The sequence below is a fragment of the Suncus etruscus genome, chromosome 8 (assembly GCF_024139225.1).
Source record: "Suncus etruscus isolate mSunEtr1 chromosome 8, mSunEtr1.pri.cur, whole genome shotgun sequence".
NCBI lineage: Eukaryota > Metazoa > Chordata > Mammalia > Eulipotyphla > Soricidae > Suncus > Suncus etruscus.
Genome location: NC_064855.1, coordinates 89,524,804 through 89,538,245, shown reverse-complemented (window position 1 = coordinate 89,538,245; position 13,442 = coordinate 89,524,804). Strand labels below are relative to the sequence as shown.

Genomic DNA, 13,442 nt, shown 5'->3' with positions numbered 1-13,442 from the left:
GGAAAAGATTTCCAGGTTTTCCTTATCCCTGCAAATAAGAGTATTATCAACCCCTTCTCTGGATACTTCCAAAACCTCTAGGGGATGGTAATGGACACTTTGGGAAATACAGTTTTAAAGTAAACATTCATTTATCCTATGATGAGTAATTTTCCTCCTAGGTATTATTCAAAAGAAATTGAAATATATGTCCCCATGGGGCCAGAGAGATAGCATGGAGATAAGGCGTTTTCCTTGCATGCAGAAGGACAGTGGTTCAAATCCTGGCATCCCATATGGTCCCCTGAGCCTGTCAGAAGTGATTTCTGAGTATAGAGCCAGGAGTAACCCCCGAGTGCTGCCAGGTGTGACCAAAAAACCAAAAAAATAAAATTAAATTAAAAAAGAAATATCTGCCCTCAACAAGACTTGCATGAAACATTCCTAGAACTTTCCTTCATAATAGTTCCAAAATAAAAGCAACTTGAAAGTCCACTGTCAGATGAAAAAACAATTCTTGCATATTTATATTCAGCAAGAGAAAAGAAGAAACAACTGTTACAACAACAAAGTGGGCAGAGGAAGCTAGATACAAAAGAGTATATACTGTAGAGTTTCATTTATTTTTGGTCTAGGAAGAGTAAAACTAAGTATGGCAGCAAAATTATAGTGTTGTCTCTGGATATGCAGTGGTTTAGACTCAGAAGGGATAATGGGGGTATGGGGATATGAGTCAGTGTGGTGCAGAACCAGCTCCAGAGACCTGAGACCACAGTTCAATCCTCTGTGTCACTATACATGCTTAGCATAACTGTGCTGGCTGTCACTTGTGACCCCCAGTGCCACCTTTACAATGATTATGCAAGTACCACAAGTTGCATCCAAGGGTCATATGACTAAATGTATCAGTCATATCAAGTGTTTTGACCCTCTTCTCAGCAAGCACTGAAACCAAAGTGTGTAAGCAACACATCTAAAAAGTATGCAAGATCAGGAAGCATAAGCCAAGCATGCAAATCCTGGTCATTACAAGAACAAGAAGAAAGGGAAGGGAAAGTAAATGTGCAAAAATAATGAAAAAAAAAAAAAAAAAGCGTGATGGGAGGCTTTCTAGGTGATTAAAGTGTTTTGAATCTTGATTTAATACAATAATTACCTATTGCAAAAAAAATGCATGAAATTGTACTTTAGTTGAAATGAAAACCATACTTTCATTACTTTTTCCAAGAAAATAGAAATAGTAACAACAATAGAAGTTAGAACATTTATATTTTTAGCACGCTTACCTATCCAAGAGCTGATCGTGTTTTTCTAAAGCATCTTTTTCCGCCAACACTGCTCGTTCCTTTTCAGCCAAGGCATTATCCCTTGCTTCTCGAAGGTTTCTAAAAACAAGGTATGTATTCAGGTTATTTCAGATACACAAATATCCATTATTTCCCTTTTTCTAGGCACTAAGATATGCTTTATTAATATGCAACACAATTTTAATTAATGTTCCATTAGAATATCTATCTATCTTTTAAAGATTCATAAAAGTGCTTGCTTGGAGTTGGGTACCTCTACCACTAAGAGGCTTGTGACCTAAAGTGTATATTGTATGCATTTGTATTGCTTGGTGGAGAATTTTAGCTTTAACATAACTTCTACTACATGACCTTTTGTTGTTGTTGTTTAAAACAATCTTCCTCCATAGAAGTTGAGAGTAGGCTAAATAAATTTATCTATAAATTAACTCCTTTAGTAATTAAAATAAGTGAATGAGATGGTAATTATATAACAAACAAAAACTGAAGTTTTGAGAAATGAATAAATATATGAAATATTTTAAGTGAAAGATATATACTAAGTAAGTCATAAGCATCAGAAAAGAGAATGAAGTGTGTGGAATATAAATAAAAAACAGTTCAAAAGATGGAGCTTGGGAATAACTGGGGGAGTCTCACTTATAGAGGAAGGAAACAGGAAATACAGAAGGGCAGGTGGAAAGAGCAAAGCAGAAAGGGGTGAGGGACCCAAAATCCTGATGAGATGAAAAAGAAATTAAGTGGAAGAAGGTGAGGAGCAGGACAAAAGACCAGAGACTGCTACAGGAGGATGGGGAGTCAGAGGCAAAACTGTGCTTTCAGGGACAGAATCACAACTGGCAAGATCCAGAGTGTGACCATTAGAACATGTTATGGAAGTGGATCTGAGGTAAAGAAAGATCTTTGTATAAAGCTCAAAGAACTATGAGACCAAAGTATTAGATGAATAGTCATTATAGTAATGATGATAACAGGAACTTATTTACAGTAAGGTAAGATTGAATGACAGTTCAGGGCCTTTAACAAGAAGTAACGTAACAATAGTAAAATTAGATTACACTGCCAGATATGTTTTTAAAAATTAAATCATGCTTATTTTTTTAATCAAAGTAGAAGTTTGGATCATGAAGAATACCCACAATAACCATCTTTCATATTCACTACTTAGTATAAGTACCAGGCTCCAAGTTACAGTTTAAGTATTAGAAATGTAATTTGAACCCAGATCCATCTTGTACCACTTCTACATCATATCAGTCTATATCTCCCATAAAAATAAACTGGATATTAGAAATGCTTTTATTATTCATGAAAAATGTCAAAAATGTCAATAGAGACTCATGAAAACTGATATGAATAAATTGATCGACCACCACAGAAGAGAAGTTCTCAGTACTTATAATTCACATGTCAGTATTCAATGTTACCTTTGGCATGTTAATTCCAACAGCAAATTAAAAATGTAAATTGTGTCAAATGATAGAAATTCACCAGTCAAATAATTTATGATAAAAATGAAATGTATTTAAAACAAAAGAATGGGCAACTTTTACTAAAAAGAAAGAAAATTGTATACTATTATCTAGGTGGATGTGTATTTTATACTGATGTCACAAAACATCAGGGTTTGCTATTTCAGGATATGATGCTCATTGTATTGATCTTTAAAAATACTATGTCAAAGTAATTAAAACATACAAATTAATTTTTGTAGGCAAAATTCTTATGTCATATTAAATATTTATACATATTACATTCCTAGAGTATACATTCATCAGCAAATCATTACAATGGTTACAATAGTCATTTCTCAAATGTATCCTCATTATTTAGTTATTTCAGTAACAAAATCCTAGGTTGATTACATTTATAGTTCTAATTAGTCATGAATGCTTAGTTGGCAGATGAGAAAAACTTCAACCCCTAATAAGATTTTTCTTATTTTTTAGATAAAAGTAAGTTACAGGGAATGAAATATACTGAGTATAAAGTAGGGCTTGAAGAGAAGACATGATTAGAGGGTACTTGTGCATTTACCATGCTGGAAACTATATCATTCAACTAACTATAATTAGTGAAACAGGCATAAACAATAGGTATAAACAAAATCCTATGGCCATAAGAAGGAGAAATTGATTATTTCTTACTGTAGGAGGAGTGGTATGAAGGAAAGGAAGACATGAAAAGGGTGGCAAAAAATGAAAGGCAAGGCAAAAAATATGAAACTGAAATGAATAAGAAGATATTGCTAGAAACTGAAACTTGTACATCTTGAGTAGTTATGTGCTAGGAACTCTTCAAGGCACATAACAAATTGTCATGTTTGTAAAACCCACAACAATCCCATAAAGTGAACATCTTATCTCCAATGTGCCTCCATTTTTACAAAGGAGACTAAACAAAGCAGCATTTCCCTGAAGTCTAGCAGAGTAGGTTAAAAGGAAGCAAACTGTCTGGTCCTAGACTCTCTCCTTTCATGCCATATTGTTCCTATTAAAATCTGCTTTGTATTAGAGAGGTTTTATTCATGGGACATTATTTAGTAATGGAATCAGCAGCTATAGATAATAATATTGTAATCTATAATATTATTAAATCAGTGCTCAAAATATAAACTTCAATAGAATTGTAAATATACAGTATGGTACTTGTTTTCCTGTACCATGGTATTTCAGAATTAGTTTGGTTTGGTAACTTAATATAAATGGATTATATTCCTGCTATGGACACAACAGTAAGTGCCATAAATCTAATGAATATTTAAAACTTTAAAAATTATGTTTTATATATAATATACATATATATATATTTGAAACATGCACAATTATAGAACAGCTGGCATTCATATGTTCTTCTAAAGACAAACTTGATAAACTGACAGAAAATATCTGTGGCATGTATGTACATGGTCAAATTAAATTATAGTAGCAAAGAAAGATGTTGGGAGACGTCAACAGACCAGCAAAGACTTTAAAATACAAAAATCCAAAGATTTCATTCTAGAAATTCTTTCAGAAAGCTAGAGTTTGATTACAAAGTTATCTTCTATGATTCTTCCATGCTGTCCTAAATCTATCTGTCCACTCCCCTGACTTCACAGGTGTATTTTTCCACCTACCCTATATTTCAGTGTGGGATTTATAGAGAGGAAAGATGAAAATAATAAGATAAAAAAATAAAGGAAAAATATAAATCGTAAATACACCTTTCATAAAATGCAAAGAGAAAGTATCTTAGCATTTTAAACTAGTGTTCAAGTAATATTTATTTGAGCCAGAAGCACTCTAGTGAAATAAGACTAAATGGGCACTAACCAGACTTTCGCATTCACATAATCAAGACAGAGGTCACTTCAGCTAGAACATTTAAAAAGCATCCGAGCAAGTTATGTTCTTAGTTATTTTATTACATGGATGGATTTCAATTTTACTGTAGATGCATTTCACATGAAATCTAGTGCCTTTACAGAGATGACTTAACTTTGACCAGAAGTATCTCACAACTGAAACGGAAAACCTCAGTTCAAAACAGCAGTTCAATAACAACAGAGTTTTGTACAGGATGTAGTGTATTTTCTTACTATTAAAAAAAAAAGTAAATTTCCTGGTACCAATAGGTCAAGTCCAAAATTATATCTGAGGGCCCGGAGAGATAGCACAGCGGTGTTTGCCTTGCAAGCAGCCGATCCAGGACCAAAGGTGGTTGGTTCGAATCCCGGTGTCCCATATGGTCCCCCGTGCCTGCCAGGAGCTATTTCTGAGCAGACAGCCAGGACTAACCCCTGAGCAATGCCGGGTGTAGCCCCCCTAAAAACAAAACAAAAACAAAAACAAAATTATATCTGAAAGTCGTAAAAAATGCTAATGGAATAAGAAAAACTTAAAGAAACTTTTAAATTCTAATAGGAACATTTCAAAATTTGGTAATGCCAAAAGCATAGTCTGAATAAATATCACCAATAATACTTCAGAACTTAAAAGTTGACCAAGAATAAGTAATGGGTAAAAGGGCTTGGGAGACCCACCCACTGAATAAAATTATTAAAAAAATAAAATAAAATCTAGACACTAAACATTGAAAAGGGCAGGAATGTGGCTCAGTGGAAGATGGTATGCTTAATATGGGGGAGCCTCATATTATTGTACTTCATCATTGATATCACACAACTATCTTTTTAATTACAAAAATATATATATATAGACCACCAAGTGAAAATGCTTTTTAAAAATCTAGTAATATAATAAGGTTTTAAAGAAAGCAAATGCTAGATTAAAATATCTAAATGCTAAGCAAATATCTAATCAAATGCTAAATGAAAATGGGTGAAGTCACCATTATGTATTATAAGCCATCATGTATGGTCCTGATAAAATCCTATCAATAATTTTGGAGATTTTTTTTATCTATATCATTTTCTTTCTAAAAAGTAACAACATATTCATTAATTCATTCAACAAACAATCCATGAAGCTGCTGTTCCTGGCACAGCTACATGGGAGTCAACTCTGAACAAGCAAATTTCTTTTTCTTTTTCTTTTTTTTTGGTTTTTGGGTCACACCCGGAGTCGCTCGGGGGTTACTCCTGACTCTATGCTCAGAAATCGCTCCTGGCAGGCACAGGGGACCATATGAGATGCTGGGATTCGAACCACTGTCCTTCAGCATGCAAGGCAAACACCGTACCTTCATGCTATCTCTCTGGCCCCAAGAACAAGCAAATTTCTATTGGCACAGAAATTAGATTCTAGTAGAACTGAAACCCCCGGTATGTCCAAAGCTCCCGAGAAAAATAAAGTAAGAGAGGGGATCCTATGCTCTGAGACCCTTCCTATAAATCTGTTTGGTTTTTTTTTTTTTTTCTGGCCTCCTTTCCCTTCATTTGTTTCCCTAAATAGTCTTTTACTAAAGAAAAAAAAAAAAGCAGAGAATGAGCTCACATGGGAAGTAGGTAGGGTTTGGAATAGGAGACAAAGAACCAAGAGGCTTCCATTTGGGCTTTGTTTGTTGAGGGGAAGGCTTGGACTATACCCTGTGGTTCTCAAGGGTACCTTCCACTTTGGGGGACCATGGACATTAGATACAGAACTGGGATCAGCAGCAAGGCAAGTTCCTTAACCACTGTACTATCTCTATTCTTCACAATATATTTTTAAAAGTTTATCAGGAAAGGTATCAGATAACAGGTGACTTTGAAGACTTGGGAGAAGGTGAGGCAATAGAGCTCTAGAATATTAAGGGGTTAAGAATTAAGCACTGCGAATGAAGGAGTTCTGGTAGGAAGATGTCCAACAGTTAAAGAAGCAGGAAGCACTGATAATCAAGCAAGTGACTAGATTAAGGGTATACAACGAGAATGGGGCTGTGGGTTGAGATGAAGTGGTATCACAGGCTATTAAAGGACTCTGTTTCACTAAGTGGGGAACTTTTTGACTAAAGCAGAGGAGGTCCAATCTGACTGAGTATCTGAGCAGGGATTGGGATGAAAGCAGACTGGAGAGGGCAAGGACATTGGCTGGGCAAACAGTGCAGATGTGCAGGATTGTGAGATGCAAAGAAACCACAAATTCTGAAGACACACTCAAAGGATTTGCTGATGAAGATGGAATGTGAAAAAGAGATTAAAGGTTGATAACTTCAAGGTTTTTGGTATGAACAAACAGAAGACAAAAAGTGTCTTTAAATTGAGCTAATTCTGGGCACAAAGAGATAATGGGGGTTAAGTCACTTGCCTTGCATGTGGCTGATCTGAGTTTGATCCCTGGAATAGCATAGGGTTTCTGAACATTGCCAGTAGCCGTTCCCGAGCAAGAAGCAAGCTCTGAGCATAGCTAGGATTGGCCGCAAAAAGAAAGGGGATAAAAATGCAAATTCTTGGGCAGGAGAGATAGTTTGATGCATGCTTTGCATGCTAGAGACCTAAACTTGACCCCAACACTGCATGGTCCCTTGCACATCCATTGACAGTGACCTGAGGCAAAAAGCCAGTTTTGACATAGGGGGAAGGAGGGGAATTCTCAAGTATAATTACCAAAGCTTTAATCAGTGGAGTGATAATGGAATACCTCCCCCCCAAACCAAAAAGGTCATTTCCCAATATATTTATGAATTAAAAAGAGGTAATTACAAATTTCAGTCTCTTACCTTGACATGTACAAAACTCATAGCATGGTAGTAGGTTTTTAAAACCTTGACCAAGAATAAGTTTAACAAAACTTAGCAGGAATTTGTCCACAAAGAACAACAAGATATGGGAGAGGTAACTAGAGGAGGAAGTAGAGTTTTTAAAAATAAAAGAAATGGGGGGTCAGAGCGATAGCACAGCTGGTAGGGCATTTGTCTTGCATGCTGCTGACCCAGGTTTGATCCCTGGCATCCCATATGGTCCCCTGAGCCTGCCAGGAGTAATTTCAGAGTGCAGTCAGGAGTAACTCCTGAGTGCTGCCAGGTATGGCTCAAACCCCCCTCCCCCCCAAAAAATGATGAAAAGAAATATTTTCTTCTACATAGTTGATGATTACATCACAGAAAGGGAAAAAGTGCCAACATAGGAGACAAAAGGGTGAGTTCCTGGGGCTGTCTCCCTGCGTAGGATAGTGGAGGTCTTAGAAGAGAAATGCTGGGGAGACCTGCATGTAAGGCATTTGACTTGCATGTGTCTAACCAAGGTTCAATAACTGACACCCCATATTGTCTCCAGGCCCCTCTAGGAGTGTTCCTTGATCACAGAGCCAGGAGTATGCTCTGAATACCATAAAGTGTGGTTCTAAATATGAACAAACAAACAAAAAGAGAAATGAAATAAAGGGTATGAGCCTGGGAGGGTAGGTCAGAGGGTAGGCCTGTCACTTATTTTTCAGAATTAAAAATGCTTTCAGAAAGTTAGATGAGAGAAGACTTTGGGTGGGTTCATCAGTTTGAGGCCCTGTCTGGTACCCCAAGGGTATGTGGAGGAAAAACTGAGCTACAGTAGGAAAAATTTCTAGCAGGAAATTAGATATCTAAGTCAAGTATTTCTGGGCTTGATGAGAGCTGCTGCATCAGGAAATCTGTATATTCTGCCTTTCTAAATCTTGCCTGCAACCTTAACTAAATGGCGATGTGTGATCATCCATCTCTTGGAGTCCAATAAAGTGAAAAAAAAAACAACCAATCTGGAGTCACTCCTAATGTTCATTCATTTACATCACCTGCTTTTGCCAAGCCTACCTAAAAATTCTTAAAACTTAACTCTCTTGGTCTCTCTTTCTCTGAGTAAGCTGTACTGAGGGCTCAAAGAATATATGGGGTGTTGGAGATTAAACCTAGGTCAGAAGCAAGCAAGGCAAGTGTACTATTACTTCTGCCCCTCTTTTTTAATTTCTAATTTTATTTAAAATAAATTATTTAAAATATATTAAAATTGGGGCCAGAGTGATAGTGCAGTGGCAGGGCATTTGCCTTGCACGTGAATGACCCAAGACAGACCACAGTTCAATCCCACAGCATCCCATGTGGTTCCCCCAAGCCAGGAGTGATTTCTGAGTGCATAGCCAGGAGTAATCCCTGAGCCTCAGCAGGTGTGGTCCAAAAACCCAAAACAAAAAAAGCACATACAAATTAAACATTGAAATGGTCTCCTATATAAATTGTGTCTTAATTATAATCCACACCTCAGTGCCACCATAGTTACAAAAAAACTGAATAAATCAGTATATCATTTCACTCTTTTACTATGAAGTCTTGAAATTCTCCACTAACAGGAGGTCCTTTTCAAATATGCCCTATGATACCTTACAGCATCCCTTAGCACCCAATAGAGGTAAACCTAAATTCCTAAATAACCTAAACTTGTCTTGAGGTATGACTGGAACACACTATACCTCCTAATATATATTATATATATTATTATGTATTATATAATATATGTTATATAAGGATGGCTTTGTTGAGGTTACAATCTTCACCAGATTAATATATTATATATATATGTTTTGGGGCCACATCCGGTGACGCTCAGGGGTTACTCCTGGCTATGTGCTCAGAAATCACTCCTGGCTTGGGGGACCATATGGTACGCCGGGGGGATTAAACTACAGTCCATCCTAGGCTAGCACTGGCAAGGTAGACACCTTATGGCTCCATTCCACTGCTTCAGCCCCCTCCTAAAATATTTAAATATTTTTGATAAAGTAGTAGTCACAAAGTTACCTGAAATATTAAATATTATTAAATAATAGCCATGTAGAACTAAAGAATATAGTTAAAGCCAAGAATACAGCTTAGTGGGAGAGCACTTGGATCCCCTGTGTTATTGCCAAAAACAAAAGAATAAAAAATACAATGACAATATAGACAGCCCATGATAAAACTTTATTTACAATTATTTAAGAAGTTATAATACTGGAGCTGAAGAGATAGCACAGTGGTAGGTTGTTTACCTTGCACATGGCTGACCCAGGATGGACCTGGGTTCAATTCCCAGCATCCAGGAGTGATTCTGAGTGCAGAGCCAGGAGTGACCCCTGAGCACTGCTGGGTGTGACTCAAAAACCAAAAACCAGAAAAAAAAGAAAAGAAGCTGTAAAATTGAGCTATCTGTAAAGTAATAATTGCAGCTAATCTACTAGAAACAAACAATACAATATTCTCAAATTTATCCATAAAAGAATTTTAAATAAGTATATAGATATATGGTAGGTTATTAAAAAAACATGTTTAAGCTGGGGCTGGAGTGATAGCACAGCAGGAAGAGAGTTTGCTTTGCTTGTGGCCAATCGCTATTCAATCCTCAGCAGCTCATCTAGTCTAACCACCACCTAGGTGCCGAGCCAGGAGTAACCTCTGACCACCTCTGGGTGTGGCCCCCAAACAAACAAAAAAACTGTGTAAGCATGAAGAGAACATATATTTTTAAAAATATTGACATTTATATACACCTAATTCCACTTGACTTAATGTAATGCATTTTGTATATGCAATGAACTTTTGTAAATATTTAGATTCAAGATGCAAAAGACTTCTTCTTTTTTTTTTTTTTTTTTTGGTTTTTGGGACACACCCGTTTGACGCTCAGGGGTTACTCCTGGCTTTGTGCTCAGAAGTCGCTCCTGGCTTGGGGGACCATATGGGATGCCCTGGGGGGGGGATTGAACCGCTGTCCGTCATACGTTAGCGCTTGCAAGGCAGACACCTCACCTCTAGCGCCACCTTCCAGCCCCAAGACTTCTGTTTTTAAAGTTTTTACTATCACTTCAAGATCTTACAGAGCTTTCAAGTTTTTTTCATTAGCTTTTTTCTGACTACTTCTGCAAGATGATAAATTGTGGCCTCAATGGCTTTTATTGCTATGGTGGGAAAATAAAATCACTAAAGCAATACTAGTTTTTACATTTGAAAGCATATTTTTACTTTTCCCTCATGCCTACTTGCTTTCAAATCACCATAAAGCAATTTGAATTTCCATCTGAAATGGAGCATCTGGTGAAGACTACAACCTCAACAAAGCCATCCTTATTCCTTTTACAGTTTGGGAGTAAGAACAGGCTTTCTCAGTTTTTATTTATTTATTATTTATTTATTTATTGTTTTGGGGGCTACACCCAGCAGTGCTCCTACTTAATACTAGCTCTACACTTAAGAATCATTCCTGGGGAACCATGTGATGCTGGGGATGAAACCTAGGTAGGCCACATACAAGGCTCTAGGATCTTTTGTCAAAATTCATAACCAAAAGAAATAAAAACAACTTAGTTAAATGCAATTTAAAAAAATAGAAAGAAAAGAAAAACAGGGGCCGGAGAGATAGCATGGAGTTAAGGCGTTTGTCTTTCATGCAGAAGGTCGGTGGTTCAAATCCCGGCACCCCAGATGGTCCCATGTGCCTGCCAGGGGCAATTTCTGAGCATAGAGCCAGGAGTGACCCCTGAGCGCTGCCAGGTGTGACCCGAAAACAAAACAAACAAACAAACAAAAAAACAAGAAAAGAAAAACAAAACTTGAATTAACCTCTGAATTATCTCTCCAGATTTTATCACTTCACAATATCAATTAGGAGCAGTGAAATTAACCATTTTATCAGAAATACAGACTGAAACAACAAACATACAGAAGCTCTCTGACAATTTTTATATTATTTAAAAACTGATCATATACTTTAGGATAAAAATCATGACATATTTCATCACATTAATTTTAATGATATGGAGAGATAGCATGGAGGTAGGGCATTTGCCTTGCATGCAGAAGGACAGTGGTTTGAATCCTGGCACCCCAAATGGTTCCGTGAGCCTGCCAGGAGCGATTTCAGAGTGTAGAGCTAGGAGTAACCTCTGAGCACTGCTGGGTGTGAACCCCCCAAAAAATACAAAAAAATAATTTTTAATGATAAATTATTCCATAATTACATTAGTTAACTTATAGCGTGTTAATTTTACTAAAAATTGTTTTCAAAGTTTTGCACATAAATAAAAATATTACATTATTGCCATTTTGATAGCTATTTTATCATATACAAAGCAATTTTCACATATATATTTGGGGTTTAGGGTTATACAGCTACTTCTGGCTCTGTACTTGGAGGTTATTCCTAATAGTACTCAGTGCTAGCAGACAGGGAGAGAGCCTGGGCCTCCTTCATGCAGAGCATGCACTCAGCCCTTTGAGCTATCTCTCCAGTCTAATTTCCATGCATACTGTCTCTCTGAACTATTAGAACTATATTCACATATTTTGGCTACATGTATTATCACTTAGAACAAATATGCCATTCTGCAAAAAAAAAAAAAAAAAAGCTTTTCTGTAAAAATGAAAATTAAATTTCAAAGATATTAAGTGAGCATTTAAGATGATCAGAACATAAGTGGTAGAACAGTCTTTTAATTAATTGGCGCTAAAGGTAAGGTGCCTGCCTTGACTGCGCTAGCCTCGGACGGACCCCGGTTCGATCCCCCGGCGTCCCATATGGTCCCCCAAGCCAGGAGCGACTTCTGAGCGCATAGCCAGGAGTAACCCCTGAGCGTCACCGGGTGTGGCCCAAAAACCAAAAAAAAAAAAAAACAAAAAAAACTTAAGTCTTTTGGGGCCGGAGAGATAGCACCACGCTAGTGCATTTGCCTTGTACGCAGTCGAACCTGATGGACAGTGTTTCGAATCCTGACATCCCATATGGTCACCCCATGCCTGCCAGGACCGATTTCTGAGCACAGAGCCACGAGTAACCCCTGAGTGCCACCAGGTGTGACCCAAAAACAAAACAAAACAAAACACTTAAGTCTTTCAATCCAAATCTTTTATAATATACTGTTCAGGAAATAATGCTTTTCCTTTAAATGTGTAATGTCTATATAAATCAGTCAAATAATATCTACTAAGAACTTATTTATGTAATAAATCACACCATGGAGAAATTTACTCATATCCCATAAACCCAAACTGGCATTCTAAAGCAACTATAAAAAAAGAACAGGTAACCTAACTCAGAGAATTGACTGAAGAAAACTTATCATTTGTAATCCAACTCTAATATCTCTCTTGGGTAAGAAACACCTCAGGTCTTTCTTTCCCTCTGTTTATCTTTTCGAAGCCTTAGCTTTTCTCCTTTCAGGTCTTTCCTCTCAACTCCATTACTTTACAGACAACTGCTATGATTTAAGGAAAATAGCACGATTAGGGTATAAACTCCATATTTTTATTCAACAAATAAAAAAAAAACATTTTCTTAATGTTCCCAAATGTATAGAAAGCAAATCAGAAGCAAAACTTACTTCTGTAAGCTTATTATTCAACTTCCTTCAAAAATGCTTAATGTGGGTGGGGTAGGGAAACTAAATATCAATATGTATGTGAGTACACATCTATCTTTTTCACTCATAAAAGCAGTGTGCCCCCTAAGCAACTCCAGGAGTGATTCTTATGAACTCTGCTGGGTGTGGCTCCTAAAACAAACCATATAAAGCACACTTCAATAAAATAAAAGCAACTGACACAATCATAAATCTAAGTCCACAGGAGGTGACTAATTTTCTGAGGAACAAGCATATCTAAACGTGTAAATTTGTTCTCAATTCCATGTTCTAAAAGCCCTGATGTTTTTAAATCGCAAGTTTTCAAGAGAAATAACTTACAATCAATTTTTACCTTGTGACAAGGCCATTGAGACATTAACTAAAATAAAAACCC

At 36.7% G+C, this 13,442-nt stretch overlaps 1 protein-coding gene across 1 annotated transcript in view; it reads right to left on the bottom strand.

Annotated features, from left to right (window-relative positions):
* Window positions 1-13,442, bottom strand: part of PIBF1 (progesterone immunomodulatory binding factor 1) — a 216,398-nt gene that overhangs the window by 159,126 nt on the left and 43,830 nt on the right. Inside the window, exon 10 of the mRNA XM_049778914.1 lies at window positions 1,266-1,364. Within this exon, the coding sequence (XP_049634871.1) occupies window positions 1,266-1,364 (99 nt within the window). The remainder of the gene's footprint in view (window positions 1-1,265; window positions 1,365-13,442) is intronic.